Source organism: Talaromyces rugulosus, chromosome III, assembly GCF_013368755.1.
Source record: "Talaromyces rugulosus chromosome III, complete sequence".
Lineage (NCBI taxonomy): Eukaryota > Fungi > Ascomycota > Eurotiomycetes > Eurotiales > Trichocomaceae > Talaromyces > Talaromyces rugulosus.
In genome coordinates, this window is record NC_049563.1 from 1,244,309 (window position 1) to 1,262,157 (window position 17,849).

The window sequence follows — 17,849 nt, forward strand, 5'->3', positions numbered from 1 at the left end:
GGTACGGAGTATATACATCGACACTAAGCGATCTTTCCATGGCTGGCCTTGTTCAATAGTAATTATTCTAGAAGGGAATTCGCATTTCCCTCTCTAAACCATGACATCCACCATGCCGAAACGACCTAGAAACGGAAATATAATAATAAGAAAAAAAACAATAGTTTGTATACGAAAAGTGATATGAGATTCTTTTTTCGTGCTCTGGACAGGTCATGGTTTAGTTTTTTTTTTTGTTTTGCCACCTGCGGCTGGTAGCCCCTTGAACTGGCTGGTCATCCATCAAAGAAAAATTTTGCTCTTCCAATCCTAAGAATAACAACAGTAACACTAGCAGGGCGCTAAGTGATTATTATTAGAAGGAGTACTGAGGTATACAGTATGGACAGTACGGCGTATGGTAACTTGTAAGTTATGTCTTACACTGAGACAAGCCCATTGGACGGGTCTCACATAGTCTCGGCTAGCGCAGCCAGACTGGCCGATACCCGCTGCCCCACCGTACCTGTGACCGCGCTAGTGTAATCCACCGCCGCGCATTGGCTGCCGGCCCGTACACATACTGCTCCGTACAGCTAGTACATCTCCCTATTTGAGATAAAATCCCCAGGAATGGAGAACAAAGTGTTCCGTACCGTATCGTCATGACAGTACTCCGTACGCCGCCGCGGTCTTCTCGGCCCAAACAGCTGTTGTCTCCGGTGCAGATCGTGAATTATCGCAACTTGCATTCCACCACCCTCAACCGACCGACATTCGCTATTTTCTACCTTTTGTCGTCTTCACCGTGCATCCCCCATCTCCCACCCCGCCATATTGCTTGTCGTCGTCTTTTCAGCGCTCTCGTCTTGTTCCTGGGACAACATTCTGTCCGTCGGACACCACCCTCGCTTTGTATTCAACACATCAACTCCAAACCCGACTTTGCTGATCCCCCAGACGTAGTTGTCCGGTTTGCAGTGCGGGACTGTGATCCTCAGCATCGCCTAATGCGTTTTTCATCTCTCCAAAATTAGCCTTTCATTGCGAGTTTTGCGGCTTGCAAAAGGCGTGGCCGCTTGTACACTTTTTTGTGAGATTGTTCCACGGGTTGGACTTGGCCATACGACTTTGCTCCGACAACTCAGCTCATCGGCCTTTGTGTCGAATTGATACACACGCCCCTCAGCCATGGCTTTCAATTCTTTTGCCGGAAATGCTCCTTCGCACGCTCAATCCTCACTGCCCTCGTTACCGTCACACCTACAGTCAGACACCCACTTGACAGCTCATTTGGCCAGCAGGTAAGTCAGTCCTTCGTATCACGACTTCATAATAGCTAACCCTCTATTTCTAACCCTAGATTTCATGTTTCACTACCCACCGCACGTCTTTCCTCACAAGCCCTGATATGCACCAACACGTACACTTCGTCGGCCAAAGGGCCAGATGGTGGGAAAGAGGGGAGTGCTATGGGGGAAGCTGAAGATCTAGCGAAACGCGCCTTTGCTCGACTAGGAGCTCGCGGGGAAAACCAGGCAGTTGTGTTTCTGTGAGTTGCAACCCCGGCCGTTATCAAACAATCAAGTCACCTAATAAATACCTCAGGGGTGAATCCGGCTCCGGAAAGACCACCGTTCGCTCCCATGTTCTATCTTCCTTCCTCTCGTTCTCTTCTACTCCCTTGTCGACAAAGCTATCTCTTGCTGCCTTTGTCTTCGACTCCCTCACCACTACGAAATCTGTCACAACACCAATAGCCTCCAAGGCCGGCTTGTTTTTCGAGCTACAATATGACTCGTCTTCGACCAACCCGACTTTGATCGGTGGTAAAATTCTCGATCATCGACTAGAGAGAAACCGAATCACATCCGTCCCGACCGGCGAACGCAGCATCCATGTGCTTTACTACCTGCTTGCTGGCACAAGTGCCGCCGAGAAATCCCATCTAGGACTCGAGTCTACTGGTATTCCATCTGCCTCTGGGGGCAACCACAAGCGATGGCGGTATCTTGGCCACCCGACCCAGCTCAAGGTCGGTGTCAATGATGCCGAAGGCTTCCAGCATTTCAAGACCGCCCTACGAAAACTTGAGTTTCCCCGGAGTGAAATCGCCGAAATCTGTCAAATTTTGGCAACCATCCTCCATCTCGGCCAGCTCGAATTCATGACAGGCCAGTCTACCACAACTGGAGCCGAGGAAAGTGGTGGTTATTCTCACGAAGGCGGTGAGACCGTAACATTGGTCAAGAACAAGGAAGTTTTGGCGTGTATTGCTGCTTTCTTGGGTCTCAGCACTGAAGATCTAGAAGTTAGCTTCCGTCTTAAGAGCAAGACCCTCCACCGAGAGCGTGTTACCGTCATGCTGGACCCCCAAGGTGCTCGTCAAAACGCCGACGAACTTGCACGGACCTTGTATTCTCTGTTGGTGGCATATGTCATTGAGAATATCAACCAGAGGACTTGTGCGGTCGAGGATAGTGTCGCCAACACTGTGTCCATTATCGACTTCCCTGGCTTTGCGCAATCCTCCTCTACCGGATCCTCCCTCGACCAGCTTCTCAATAACGCTGCCGTGGAGAGTCTGTATAACTTTTGCCTGCAGAGCTTTTTCGCGAACAAGGCAGAGCTTCTGGAAAGCGAAGAAGTCAGTGTCCCCGCGACAAGCTATTTTGACAATTCCGACGCTGTTCGCGGTTTATTAAAACCGGGTAATGGTCTCCTAAGTATTATTGATGATCAAGCCCGCCGTGGCAAGACCGATCTCCAAATGCTCGAGAGTATGAAGAAGAGATTTGAGAACAAAAACCCTGCCATTGAGGTCGGTGACAGCATGGCTAAAATGCCCGGAAGCAATTTCACTGCCCCCAGCACGAACGCTTCCTTTACAATAAGGCATTTCGCCGGTGAAATCGAATATCCCGTCAATGGACTGGTCGAAGAAAACGGCGAAACCATTTCAGGCGATCTCGTCAACCTCATCAATACTACTCGTAGCGACTTTGTTCGCGATCTTTTCGGCCAGAAAGCACTGCATAAAGTGACCCATCCCAAGGAGAAAACCGCTGTTGTCCAGGCCCAGGTCAGCTCTAAGCCAATGCGGATGCCGAGTATGGCGCGTCGTAAATTCAACGCGTCCTCTAGGCTCACCGCATCTGCTCCTCGGGCTAATAACGATGATGACAGCGACAGTCACAATGGTAGCACCAAGACTGGCGTGACCGGGCGTAAGAAAAACAACGGCACAGGCGCCGAACAAGGCGCTGCGGGCCAATTCCTATCGTCACTTGAAATCATCAAGCAATGTCTCACAACACCAAATCTCAACCCATATTTCGTCTTTTGTTTGAAGCCGAATGACAGAAGAATTGCCAACCAGTTCGACAGCAAGTGTGTGCGTATGCAGTTACAGACATTCGGCATTGCTGAAATAAGCCAAAGATTACGCAACGCAGACTTTACTATATTTCTTCCTTTCGCTGAGTTCCTTGGCCTGGCAGAAGCCGAAGCTATCGTGGTTGGCAGTGATAAGGAAAAAGCCGAACTTGTTTTGGATGAACGCAAATGGCCCGGAAATGAGGCGCGCGTTGGTAGCACCGGTGTTTTCCTTAGCGAACGATGCTGGGCCGATATTTCTAAGCTGGGTGAACGAGTTCTTCCGTCCTATCGAGCCGACTCTTTCGAGGACGGAGACGCGATGCTTCAAGCACAAGGCTCATATTCTGACGCTAGAGTCCGATTAATCAACTCTGGGGAAAATACCCCAAGCGGCGCTTTTATCTACGGCGATGAGACGAAGCAGGGCGGCTATTTTGGCAGCCGTGATATCGATGGTCGCTCTGATGCCGGTGCCTCTGCTTTCAACTCCGGTGACATGTTCAAAAACTTCGAGACGAGAGAGCAAATGGCAGAGAAGAGCAAGGAACGCAAGATGGAGGAGGTTGACGAGGTTGCCGACTCGGGTAGTCGTAAACGCTGGCTATTTATCGTCTACATGATGACTTTCTGGGTCCCCGAGTTTCTTGTTAGGTTTGTCGGGAGAATGAAACGCAAGGACGTCAGGATGGCTTGGCGTGAAAAGCTGGCCATCAACATGCTGATCTGGCTGTCTTGCGCTATTGCCATCTTTTTCGTCGTTGGCTTCCCAATGTTAATCTGTCCCCATCAATACGTTTACTCGGCATCTGAGCTGGCATCCAACAATGGTGCAGATGGTCACTCGTCATATGTTGCTATTCGGGGTGTGGTGTTCGATCTCAACGCCTTTGTCCCGGCACATTATCCGAAAAACATCATCCCAACTTCTGCGTTTAAGGAATACGCTGGTATCGATGCTACAGCACTCTTTCCTGTCCAGGTATCGGCCCTCTGCCAAGGGGTTAACGGCACTGTAGACCCATCTGTGCAACTTGATTTCACACCAGTCAACATCACCGGCTCAGCTACAACTATCAGTGCATCAGACAGCAACGCCAATTACCATGATTTCCGTTACTTCTACGATGACTACCGCCCGGACTGGTTTGCTGAGCAAATGATGATGTTGAAAGCCTCGTATAAAAAGGGCTATATTGGCTACAGCGAGCAGTACATGAAAACTTTAGCTACGAAACATTCAAAGTCGGTCGCAAGTATCAACGGCAACGTTTATGATTTCACCAACTACGTAGCTGGAGGCCGGAGAGTACTTGTTCCTCCCGGCCAATCGAAACCCACGGACGTGAACACGGACTTCATGTCTCCGTACGTGGTTGAATTGTTCTCTGATAAGTCTGGTCAAGATGTTACGAAATATTGGAATGAGCTCAAAATAGACAACGAACTTCGCCAACGCATGAAACTGTGCATGGATAACCTCTTCTTCGTTGGCAAAGTCGATACACGAAACTCGGTGCAATGCCAGTTCGCTAATTATTTCATTCTTGCCATCTCAGTGTTCCTAGCTCTGGTCATCCTGTTCAGATTCCTTGCTGCTCTCCAGTTCGGTAAGAAGAACATACCGGAAAACCTGGATAAATTTATCATCTGTCAAGTTCCAGCCTATACCGAGGATGAAGAATCACTCCGACGTGCCATTGACTCTATGGCTCGCATGAAGTATGATGACAAGCGCAAGTTGCTTCTTGTTCTTTGTGACGGTATGATTATTGGTCAGGGCAACGATCGGCCAACTCCACGAATTGTCCTGGATATCTTGGGGGTCCCAGAAACCGTGGATCCGGAACCCTTGAGCTTCGAGAGTCTGGGCGAGGGTATGAAACAGCACAATATGGCCAAAGTCTATTCGGGTCTATACGAGGTGCAAGGACACATTGTGCCTTTCATGGTTGTCGTCAAGGTCGGAAAGCCTTCTGAAGTGTCGCGCCCTGGAAACCGTGGCAAGCGAGATTCGCAAATGATCCTCATGCGCTTCCTCAACCGTATCCATTACAACCTTCCGATGAGCCCTATGGAGTTGGAGATGTACCACCAAATTCGCAATATTATTGGGGTAAATCCAACATTTTACGAATTCATTCTGCAGGTCGATGCCGATACCGTCGTCGCCCCGGATTCTGCAACGCGAATGGTCGCCTCATTCCTCGCCGATACCCGTATCATTGGTCTTTGTGGTGAGACATCTTTGAGCAACGCGAAGCAATCCATGGTCACGATGATTCAAGTTTACGAATACTACATTTCTCACAATCTAATCAAGGCCTTCGAAAGTTTGTTTGGCTCAATCACCTGTTTACCCGGTTGTTTTACCATGTATCGCATCAGATCGGCAGACACTGGCAAGCCATTATTCGTAAGCAAGGAGGTTGTCGAATCATATGCAGAAATTCGTGTTGATACACTTCACATGAAGAACCTCTTGCATTTAGGTGAAGATCGTTATCTCACCACCCTGCTCTTGAAGCACCATTCGAAGTATAAGACCAAATATCTTTTCCGGGCCCACGCATGGACCATTGCCCCTGACAGTTGGACTGTTTTCTTGTCTCAACGTCGTCGATGGATCAACTCAACGGTGCACAACCTCATCGAACTGATACCGTTGCAACAACTCTGTGGTTTCTGCTGTTTCAGTATGCGGTTCGTTGTGTTCATTGATCTTATGAGTACGGTCATTCAGCCAGTCACTGTGGCTTACATCGGTTACCTCATTGCCTGGTTGATTATTGACACATCAAACATACCCCTTACTTCGTTCATTCTTCTTGGAGCAGTTTACGGATTGCAAGCTATCATCTTCATCCTCCGCCGGAAGTGGGAGATGGTTGGCTGGATGATTATCTACATTCTTGCGACACCCGTCTTTGCTTTAGGCTTACCTCTGTATTCTTTCTGGCATATGGACGACTTCTCTTGGGGAAATACTCGTGTCGTGACCGGTGAAAAGGGCAAGAAAGTTGTCATGTCCGATGAGGGCAAATTCGATCCTGCTTCGATTCCGAAGAAAAAGTGGGAGGAATACCAAGTCGAACTGTGGGAAGCACAGTCCCAACGAGACGACAGTCGCTCGGAAGTGTCTGGCTATTCCTACGGTACCAAATCCTACCACCCAGCAGCTACCGATTACAACTTCCCGGCGTCTCGCCCGATGTCCCAGCTTGACCTCACGTCTCGCTTCGGATCGCGCATGTCGCTCGCTCCATCGGAGATGCTCGGCGGCGCCGGAAATTACGAGTTGAGCGATCTTACCGGCTTGCCTAGCGACGACGCCATCCTCGCAGAGATTCGCGAGATCCTCAACACATCGGACTTGATGAGTATCACGAAGAAGGCAGTCAAAGTAGAACTAGAAAGGCGGTTTGAAGTCAACCTCGACTCGAAGCGTACATACATCAACTCTGGTAAGATACTTTGTAATAATTTATTGAATTTCATACTAACGTTTATATCATTTAGCAACCGAAGCAATCCTCTCTGGTCAACTGTGATTTTATATTAAATCTATCTGATAATCGTTCTTCTCTATTCTAGTCATTTGTTTTTTTGTTTTTCCAAAATAGCGGGGGTTCATTCATATTGATGGGAGCATATTTGTCTGTTTTTTTTGTCTGTTGTGCTTTCTTTTTTTGTAGCCTTGACGACATACGGGGGATTTATACTTTCTTTCTTGCATTGTGTATGATTAAACTATAAGCATCACCTATTAATACTTGTTTATTGACATCGATTTATTTGCTCAGACTTGACTTGCAGTAGTGTTGTTAGCGCAGATAAACAATTGAGCAAGCATTGAAAGATCAATGCATTGAAAATGGCTTTTGCATGATAGTTTCAGCCCAAATAACACCACTACTAGTTGTTTCCTTAAACTGCCGTATTGAGCTCATAAACAATCTTGTATCCCGAAATATTGCCTGCACGATGCTCATCAAACCCCTTGGGAACATCATCCAATCCCCCGAGAACCTTTGCAGTATTTGGCTTGATAGTACCGGCAGTAAGCCAACCAGGCAGCTTATCAAACAACTCCCTAGAAAGCCCAAAGTCTTCCTTGGAAGCCTGTGAAAGAGAGAGAGAGAGAACATTAACAAATAATGAACAGACCTACTTTTCCTTAGGGTTTCGACTTACAGGCCAATAAAAACTGCCATATCTATGATCTTTCAAAAACGCAGTCCAGACAAGTACATCTGACACAGCGATTTGTGACGCAACATTATCCGTATTTGCTTTGCCCGGTCGAACGGTACATAGCTTTCCGCTACCATGCATCGCCAGTGAAGCGATAGTCGACGAGGATGTGTTGCCGATTGTGTCGAATGTATACTGAATGTTTGGAGCAGCCTGTTTGATCTTGCTAACAATTTCCTCCTCTGCACGATAGTCAAAGACGTGGTTTGCGCCATATGACCGGACCAGCTTCTCGTGGCGTGGACTGCATGTGGTGATCACGTTCATGCCGTATAATGCTGCTAGCTGGATGGCATATAGACCAACGCTTGCTAGGAAGAAACACTGTCAGATGTTGTATGTAAGATGATCAATTTCAGCAGGAAAAAAAAAAGGCTTACAGCTCCCTCCCCATACGAGGATACTAACACCTCCGGCGTTACTTCGATCGATATCAAGACACCCCTTTGAGAAAAGAGCGAGCCACGACGTGGTCAGCGCAAGAGGTACTGTACTAGCCTCGGCCGGCGAGATTCCCTTGGGCACTTTGAATGAGATGGCATCGTCCGCGAGAACATATTCACTATATGCCCCCAAACCTTTGATTTCGCCTAGAAGCAAGCACAATTGAATGAGCTCCTCGTCTGTGATTTAGGGAATCAGTTGATCTCTCACCTCCCCAAACAAGACCAGCGATAACATCGCCCTTTTGCAGTCTTGTTGCTTCACTGCCTGTCTCGACTACTTCTCCTGCAAAGTCGCAGCCCAGAATTGCTCCGTCTCCAAATGCATTTCCGTCGAATGACTGCACTGTTGAGAAAACGCGCTGTCTCAGCAAAGATTTTCTAGCTATTCAATGGCAAAAACAAGAGGCGATATACCATCCGTCGGATTCTGAGCGATATGAGAGACCTTGACGAGGACTTGCTTGCTGTCTGGGACAGGTATTGCAGCCGACTCCTTGGATAGCCGTGGCTGTCCGTCGACCATGCGCACTACAAGAGCGTTGTTCGACATGTTGCGAGATCAATATTACAGACAGTTTGTCATTGAGAAAAGGAAGATGATACTAGCTAGATGAAGTAGAGAGACGGGCTCACAGTGCCCCACCACGTCGTGTTGAAACCTCAGTAATGACGTCGTAACAAGTCTGCTTATCAACCAGTTCATAAATCAATTGACTGCTACTGTCTGCCTGGGACAATACGTATAGCACGAGGTCAAGGGTATACTGATACTTATGAACTACGCGTTCTATTACTGAACTGGTGACATCAGAATCATCGCTTGTTCGATCATGAATAATATAGTAAATAAAACAAGTCATCTCCAAACAAGAGTTTTCGTTTCGTGGTATTTGAAACTGAATATTTCGTTCATTTTTCGCATGACCCGACTCAACCATCCAACACCATTTTTTTTTTAAAAACAGCCATCATCTCCGTCGCGTTGTTTGTCCCCTATTCCATCCCAGCCAGGTCCTTCGCTCCAGTGGTATCACAGAAAAAAAAAACAAAAACAAAACAAAAACAAAACAACCAGAATCAAGCATAGCGGGGTATATTGCTGCAAATTGGTATCTCGGTATGGTGAATTTTTTTTATCAGTTGCTTCAACGAGGTGGCCCAATCGGGGCCGGGTATCCAGAAGTAGAATTGGAAGTGCTAGGACGACCAGAGTCAAAAGAAGCGCGAAGGTCATGCTTCGGGGTGATGTCACCCGGCGCAGTACCAAATGGAAATTTCATGTCAAAGCGAGCTGGCCAGCCATTGCTGGTGCTACTGTTGTGACTGTGGGAGCTGCCCACATGATGGAGGTCTTCCTCGGGGAGGTTAACACCTGAATCGTTCCATGGGTTGCGATAACCGCTGTCGCGGGATTCCATAGAAATAAGAGACGCTTTGGACGCGTTGCTGGACGCGTGTTTGAAGAAAGAAGCCGGCGAGGCTGAGTGATTCTTGCGGCCAATGAATGACGAGAACGACGAGATGCTGCCGGGCTTACGGAGCCGTTCAAAGATTGATCCACGATCGCTGACATCATCTCCAAAGCTGGGACGCGTAGGAGAGTCCGTGACGAGAGGTGCTGGAGCGTGCTGCAACAACTTGGAGTCGAAGAAAGGTAAAGACTCCTCAAACGAGTCTGACTTGGGGCGTGGAATGGCCCCCTTGATAGTTGTGGCATCGAGCCCGTGAGCGACGAGGCGGGAGATCAAAAAGTCGATCGCATCCTTCAGGCCTCCAGCATTGTTCCGCGTGTAACCAAGTACAACGCGGTCCTCTGGAGGCGGGGTTCCTGGAGCAGACTCGTCGCCAGCCTTGGGAAGTTCAGCTGCCGTATCAATGGTGGCATCGACTTCGTACTGGTCCTTGAGCTTGCTACGAACATCATCGGCAAATTCTGCAGACTTGAAGAAGCCTCGCAGTTCTGCCGAGCTTTGGAAAGACAACTCGTGATTTTCAGGAACCATGCCCTACAAAAGTTAGTTCGGGAACATGGGACAAGAGGGTCGGTCTTACCAAGAAAGCGTCAACGGCCTGCGGAACTTGGTACTCTGGCCCTGAGATAGTGATAATATCACTAGCGAGCTCGGTACTAGGGAACTCGATTTTGCAATTCCACTTCTTCTCGAGCTCTTCGATCTCACGGATGCGAGCCAAGAGTTCGCGGTGGTAGAGGCGGTTGATAAGAACGGTTTCGGATACGTATTCGGCATCCTGTTTTCAATTAGCAATTGTCCACCCAAAATAGATCTAGCTACCATAGACGCACCACTTTCTCTACCATGTCCATGATCTCCTGCTTCACAAGATCCAAGCTCTGTGCGTTGCGAGCTGGGGTACGACAGATGACATTGTCAACCTTAACGTCATCGTCCTCTTTGCCGATGCCACCGCGATCCATGGCATTGGAAAACTTGACGAAAACCGAATACTTCTTCATTATGCGCTGGATGTGCTGGCCCCCAATACCGATGATACGTTTGTGATACTGATCAGGCACATGGAAAGAGATAGACGCCGGCATCTCCTGCTCCACCAAGTCCAGACCGTTCTTGGTAGCATCATACTGGGTGCCGCAAACATCGATATAAAAGTTGTACTCGTTGAATCCATCGAAGATGATCTGAACGTTACTCTGACCCATGATCTTGTTGATCTTGCCATTCTTCTTGCCGCTGACAAATTCCTTGTGCTCGTTGGCGAGTTCGATTTTGACGCGAATCTGGTATGGGCCACGTTTGACAAAGGGCATCTGGTAGATGACATTCATGGCATCCTTCACCGCATCGTCGGATCCATTAATGGAGAAGCCCATGTTCTCAAAGCTCACGTCCGCATTGGAATTGGTGCAGATATCGGAGAGCATCGGTCTAATCTCGGCCGGAGTGGGAGGACGCATACCACCTTGAGATGGGTCGGGGACGGAAGTCCACCACGAAGCACTGTAAAATTGACCTGCCAATGCCATAATCTCCCGGACGGTTCGCTCGACATGCAAGGCTTCGGTGCCCTGAATGCGAACAAGGCCACGCTGACTACCAAGTTGCGGGAATAGGACGTATGAACCGTTAGCTTCCATGACCTTTCGGACTTTGTCAAGCCGATCCAATAAGATATTGTCAATCTTGCTAGCGGAAAGAACCACGTCTTTAACGTAGATTTTCACCACCATAACGAGCTCGCGAAGCTTCTGCTTGGCCCTGGCAATGCTTTCCATGTTTTCACCGGTGATGTATACTTCGTCTTCGCTTCGTCGGTTAGCACCCGGGGGCGTGTAGCCGAAAATGCGAGGGAAAGGCGGTGGGAAATAGATGGCGGTGTTGGTTGCGGCTTCGATGAGCTTGATGTTTTTACGAGTGCGGCCGCAGACCAAGGTATGCATGGTCAGTTCCAATTTCATGGCATCCACATGGCGTTTCAGCTAGTTAATCGTTAGCAAATTTTTGTGAGGTTACCACGCAGGCGGTTATAGGAGCATACAATCTGATCGATCATGATGAGCATCCTTGTCTTGGCATGCTCAGCACTCTCCATGTCGCCATAGATAGCTACACGAAAGCGATTTTCCAGGCTGTTTTCGGCTCCGTAAGAGGACACGACGGCGCTGTCGGCATCGACCATCTTCGGGCTGAGAAGGAAAATATCGGCGCCAGTGTACTGAGCTAGGGTATCCAGGTGCTCGAGCACATTGGTGCGAATTCCCTTGGTTGACGCGTCCATGATAAGATGCATGTCAACGTCCACATTCGCGCAGCGCTAAGACCATTCCATATTAGCAACCAACCAGGAAACAATCAGTAACTCTGGCTAAGGGAAGTAAACACGACTAACCAGAGAAATCGGGGTCTCGTTCAGAATTTTGGCCCTCGTCTGCCGAACAATATCTCCATCTCCAGAAAGACAGACATTGGTCACTAACGTCTGCTGTCGCCGTTGCATGGAAGGCAGGGTCTTCGGCTCGGAGGTGGTGACAGTGGCTTCGAGTCGCCTATTCGTCTCGGCGGCGGTTCGACAGAGTCCTCGCAGAGCCTCAACATGGCTGACGTGCACTGGCAAGTTGTGAATCGGAGTCCCTTCGGGGGTGCCCTCAGGAAAAGTCCAGCGTTGCAGAGCGCCGGGGCTGGCGTGCAGGATATCCTCGACATCGGGGCCGGCGAGACAGGACGAGAAGGGCACATTGAAGGATAGATTCACGGTGGAATCGGCGTTGGAAGGCGTTGTCAGGGCCGGGGCGACGTGTGGACGACGCATAGACTGCGAAGCAGGGTGCATATCAGGGTGAGGGCGAGACATGCCGAACGCGGGCGTCATACGTTCCCAGCCATGGCGAGCTTGACCGGTGAAGTTGGAGATCTTGTGCATGGTGTTTGGGCGAAGAGATAGTCTCGGCTCTTCTGATTCCCCAGGATGATGGTACGGCCTTGGGGAGACAGAAGAAAGAGCAGCGAAAACACAGACTGGTGGACTGGACTCGGACAGAAACAAGGGAGGGAAGAGAAAGCTCGAAGGGACCGACGAGAATCGAAGAGAACCGAAGGGAGGGGGGAAACAAAAGAGGAGCAATAAATAGCTAGCAAGGAAAACAATCGACGAGAACAGAAAATATGAAGGGAAAGGGAAGGGGGTATCTCTGGTAGCTGGGTTTTGTGGTGGTGGTGGTGGTGGGATGGAGAGAGAAGTCGGAGGGCGGAGAGGAAGGCCTGGAGAACAGAGAAGGGTCGAGGAAGGAACGGCGACGACCGGCGACGCGAGGCTAGGCCTGTTCGGGGCACGGTTCTCTCTCCATCATCCATTTTTATTTTTGTTTCACACTTTCACTACGCACTTTGTGCCTTGTCCTCTGCACTAATTCTTCTTCTTCTTCTTCTTATTATTATTATTGTCCATCTGTATTCTCACTATTGGCTAGTCTCGGCTACTGTCGCGCACTTGTAGCCTTGCTGCTTTTCAGCTGCCTGGTTGCGCGGCCGACACACAAATGGCAGGTTGCTGCACAGACACGCAGTATTATTATTGTTGTTGCTCTTCTATTTACGATTGACTACGTACGGATACTAACCATTGCTTTTCTATGCTCTTTTTCCACACTGCGTTGACGTTCCCAATTGCCTGGTTCTTGAGATCTGGTAAGCGCTAACTAGCGGACTGATCACTGCGGTATCCGGACAGTGCAATACGGAGCCAGGAGAATACCGGGCCCAGCCTACTTACGACAATCGCTGTCCAGATTCGGCCTTTCGTTCTTCTCGTCCTGCCTCTCTGGAAGTCTGGAGTCTGGTCCGTCGCCAACCTTGTTAGCCATGATCGTTCAATGATGCCATGGGCCTCGGTCCGGCCAATCGCTGGCCCATCCCCTTCAGCAAGCGGAGAAACAACTCGTGCATAATCTGCACTCCATGTTGGTAATACAAATAGGTATGGAGGATGCTCTCCCCACGCTTGGAGTCAGTTCCTGGTAAAATACTCCGGCCGGACAAGACGAGAAAGGGAACGTCACTGGCAGACAGGCTGACGAGTTAGCGGGCTCAGGCTGGAATTCTCGACTCCGCCAGGTGGAGCGAGGCTGTGTAAGTCTCTGGCAAGCCAGAGCTAGGCTCTGAGAGGACTAGATTGCGACTTAGCCGGCTCTGATCCTATGAGGCTAGCAGTTCCCCGTCGATAGCGCTAGTCCTGGTCTACGATAGGTCATTGGGTCGTGCGTGATGTGGAAGTCGAGTGTTTTCGACAGGATTCTAACCAATACGAACAAACATAACCCTTTTCCTGATTCTGCCGGATTGCTCCTCGAACCAGGAATGCAGGATGGATATGGAACAACAACCAAGGCCAAATGGAAAGACAAAGACCGCCGCGATCTACATGCATTTCGAGTTTTTTTTTCCCCCATCAGGCAGAAGCTTGGTATGAGTCTAAGCAGTCCTCTGCCTATGAATTGCGAAATTTGGACATAGTACTATAGTATGATATTATATTATTATACAATACGTACTTCGGCTGAAGTCATGAATCATCACTGGGCTGTCGGCTCGGAGAGCAGTTCCACCCGCCCGACCCGCTCTCAGAATCTGTCATTTGTTGATCCGGCTGATCCGAGGTCAACTGTCAGCAGGGTAAGGAGTAAGTACATGTATGTGTATGGCCAGGGGACGACAGTAAGTAAAAATACGTCCACAGACAAACAAGGCATTGATGCCGGTCCCGTTGCCGGGTCTCAGGTCCGGCGGTAAAATTTGCTGCAAGGGGTGAGCTTTTTCTTTCTTTCTTTTTTTTTTTCATACCATCTGAGCTGCGTCTGCCTGAACATTCCTAAAATGTCTTTTTTTGTTTGACCTTGAGCCGACATCTGGAATTCCCTCGCAGATTGACCAATATAAAACCTGCCCAGAAAGGATCATCCTTGACATATCACTATTGCCTACTCCGTACTCGTGTCTGATGTCAACTTGTAAACAATGATAACCCATCTCTCTCCCAAAAGTATCTAGGGCCATCCGCTCAGCTGAGCCCGACCACGTACTGCGCGGTACTAGCGCTAGAGACGGTGTAGAATCCGTAGATGTACTTTCCCCATTCGGTTCGTGAGAAAGGTGCAGATCGAGTAGAGGATCGACTAGCGCTACATGCAACCGCAACACTTTTGAAGCAATGAGAGGGCAGTATTATTATGCTGGCATTTTTGAAAGTGGACATTGTCTTTGTATGATCTGATGTCCTCTGGTCCTCGAATCACGCAACAGTCAAGACTACAATATGACAAGTATACATGATTATTGTAACAGACGTCCTTCGTGAGTTTATTCAATTTAGCACTGTATCCAATTGGTCAAACAAATCAATTGATATACGTAGGCAATCAATGTAAAAACATCAAGAAATGATTCACACAAGTTCAAGTACCTGTGTGCACTTTCTAGTTTACACTATACTCGTATGTATACACTATACATCCCGTCTTCTCGACTTTACTATTGGTATCGAGGAATCCGGTGTACCATGTCCCCCGCGCTATCAACAGCCATTCGTGCTCCATCCTCTTCGGTATAGTATCTTCCCTCGTGCTCCGGGCGCACCGAGCTATATACCGGTCGTTCGCCGTATTCCGGCAGTAGCCGGCTTTCTTCGCCCGTATATGCACTCACCTCACGTCCATTGGGGCGAACACTAGGCATACGATGAATCACCTCGCGTGCTTCCTCGTAGCGGCTCGATGGCGGTCGAACACTAGATGTGCGAATACTTCGTTGCCGAGACGCATCGTCGTCAATGTAGATAGACGGCCGGGAGGAGGGGGTGTACTCAACAGCAACACTGCCGCTTCGATACACCGGCTCGTGCTCCGTCACCGAACGTGAATACGGCCGCTGGCCCTCGCTGACAATCCGTGGATGCTCCGCTACACGTCTATAGCTTGTCGACGGAGGCGGTGCCATCTCCTGGATGTATCTGCGGCTGCCATATCCATCGTCTACAATCGACCCCGCCCGAACGCTAGCACTGCGCATCTGAACTCGCTCGTTGTACTCGTCAGGCCTTGCTGACCGAGTCGGAGGAGGCGGCATGGCGCGAATCTTCGATGCTGGCGTCATCTCGTAATATTGATTGCCGTACTCATCGACAACGATTCGCCGCGGCTGCGGTTCGATATATCGCGGTTCCTCCTCCACGTAGAATTCCCGAACGCGTGAAGGTGGAGGGTAATCTTCGTATTGGCTATAGTGTCTGGAATATGCCGGCACCAGGGGCTCGTAGTACGTCGCCTTTTCGTGCTGAGGACGCTCAACTACTGCATAAGATGAAGCCCGGACTGATCGTGGCCGTGTTACTGGCTCCCCATATTCACGGTAAACAGGCTCCCGATTCCGTGCATAATGGAGGCTTGCCACCCGCCTCAAATCTTCAGTGTCACGCATTGGCCTCCGTCCACTGAGGCGAGAAGTTGCCCGGGTGCTAGGCTCAGCAGGGGGTTCATAATCACGCCCGCTGCTTCCGTATCGGTCATGCTCGTACACGGATTCTCGAGGAATCGCCTCTCTACGCTCACTAGACGGGGTGTACTGCGGTGATGCAATGTCAATGTACACTGGCGCTTCTCGAACATGGCCACGGGAGAGCTGGGTCTCGTGAAAAGGAGGCGGAGACACAGGCTCAGGCTTGATACGCGGTCCGGGGGAGTTAATAGCGTGCACTGTACTTCCAGCTCGAGGCTCTTGCACACGGCGACGCTTGCGAGGCATCAATTGCTGAATCGCACCATCAGGAGTACTCAGGCCAGACGACAGCTCTGTAGGACCTTCTTCACGGTAGTCATTCTGGGCAGCCCTCAACCTTGGGGGTTGTTTAGCAGTGGCTAATGGTGAAACACGCGATGGTTGTGGAGCTGCAGGCGAAGTGATGTGATTCCTCACAATTCTCATGTCCGGGGACACCGACTGCTGTCGCATAGCATATCTCGGAGGTCGCTCATATATCGGACGTCGAGGGTTCGGTACATCGGGAGGCTGGTAATCGTCATCTTCTTGCACATCCAGCATAGGCTCTGTTGGTTCCGGAGGAGAGTATTCGGGTTCATCCTGTGTCTCTTCCAGTTCCTCGTAAAATTCTGCTTGTGCAGGTCGGGCGGACCCCTGAGATGGAACAATGATGTTAGTAGTACCTTGGACAGCTGCATGTTGTTCGTGGTCCCCGCCCGAGGGGGAGTCGGGAGCTCTACTAGAATACAAGGAGTTCTCATCAAAGGAATCGCTAGGAGCATTTGTACCATTAGCGCCTAGAGCATCATAAACTGATGGAAGAGGCTTAACGATCTCCAGAGCCTGATTCAAAACATCCGAAATGTCAAAGTCGGGCTTCTCATCTTGAGAAACGGCCTTCTGGCGCGTCTCATATTTTGTTCGCTCAGTCTGTTCCCTCAGCGCATTCTCGACTCTCCTCCTTTGTAACTGTATTTCTGCTCGGACTAGGTCATCGGACTTGGTTAGAAATATGGGATCGATCTCTGGCGCGAGTTTTGGAGCTACATGCGACTTCGCGCCGGCGGGACGCGGAGCTATTGAACCAGCTTGGGCTGGAGAAGCTCCATGTAATGATTTTGGCTTTACCAGCGACGCGTTTGACGGTGTCGCCTTTGGCTGCGGAGTTGTCGCGGATTCAATGGCAGCCGAGGCCACAGGGGTCTGGAGAGTACGTGAAGGAGCTTTGCGAACAAATTGCTGAGGGACCTTCAGCCTCGGGTGGGTTCCTGCAAAGATCTCCTCGCTTATCCTTAGAATCTTCTCGTATTCTTTGAGCTCATCGTCAACAGAGAGCGACGTCAGGCGCGTCTCAGCGACGGGGACGGAAAGATTCGTCGGAGCTGCCATGTATGTGGCAAGCTTCCAAGGAGTCACTGATGGCGCTGCATCTATCAGTAATAATAATAAGTATGTCAGCGACGGACATTTGCTTGCTTTGGATAGCAAGGGGATAGGCGAATGTAGCCTATATGAGACAGTCTTGTCACTGTGTCTGGCGGCGACTTTGAGAAAATCAAACACGAGAGAGGAACTTGGAAGGTGCAAGTGACGGAAAACTGACTAGCGCGCGCGGGTTTTTTTCATGCCTGAGGCAGAAATCATCTTCCCGCCGCCAATTTCGTATGACTCCTCCGTCCGTTCTTGTTGCCTGTTTGCTTTTTCTGTTTCAGATCTGAAAGGTCTCTAGGCTTGGAATTTTGTTTCTTTTTTTCGCTAGCTATCTATTTTGTGCTGATACGTTCATCTT

General features: G+C 49.6%; 4 protein-coding genes across 4 annotated transcripts; 1 reads left to right on the top strand and 3 right to left on the bottom strand.

Moving 5' to 3' along the window:
* Positions 1–1,170: 1,170 nt before the first annotated feature.
* Positions 1,171–6,905, top strand: TRUGW13939_05288 (uncharacterized protein; the record flags this gene model as incomplete). Its single annotated transcript, XM_035488452.1, has 4 exons — positions 1,171–1,283; positions 1,343–1,531; positions 1,588–6,818; positions 6,874–6,905. The coding sequence occupies 4 exons, from the start codon at positions 1,171–1,173 to the stop codon at positions 6,903–6,905; spliced, it is 5,565 nt and encodes a 1,854-aa protein (XP_035344345.1).
* A 376-nt stretch (positions 6,906–7,281) lies between these two features.
* TRUGW13939_05289 (uncharacterized protein) lies at positions 7,282–8,604 on the bottom strand (the record flags this gene model as incomplete). The annotated part of the gene is made up of 5 exons (XM_035488453.1): positions 7,282–7,476; positions 7,549–7,919; positions 7,989–8,231; positions 8,263–8,397; positions 8,469–8,604. The coding sequence occupies 5 exons, from the start codon at positions 8,602–8,604 to the stop codon at positions 7,282–7,284; spliced, it is 1,080 nt and encodes a 359-aa protein (XP_035344346.1).
* A 595-nt stretch (positions 8,605–9,199) lies between these two features.
* On the bottom strand, positions 9,200–12,452 carry TRUGW13939_05290 (uncharacterized protein; the record flags this gene model as incomplete). The annotated part of the gene is made up of 5 exons (XM_035488454.1): positions 9,200–10,060; positions 10,107–10,304; positions 10,360–11,511; positions 11,571–11,846; positions 11,922–12,452. The coding sequence occupies 5 exons, from the start codon at positions 12,450–12,452 to the stop codon at positions 9,200–9,202; spliced, it is 3,018 nt and encodes a 1,005-aa protein (XP_035344347.1).
* Positions 12,453–15,055: 2,603 nt separating this feature from the next.
* Positions 15,056–17,449, bottom strand: TRUGW13939_05291 (uncharacterized protein; the record flags this gene model as incomplete). Its single annotated transcript, XM_035488455.1, has 1 exon — positions 15,056–17,449. One exon carries the CDS (start codon positions 17,447–17,449, stop codon positions 15,056–15,058), a length of 2,394 nt encoding a protein of 797 aa, XP_035344348.1.
* Positions 17,450–17,849: the final 400 nt, after the last annotated feature.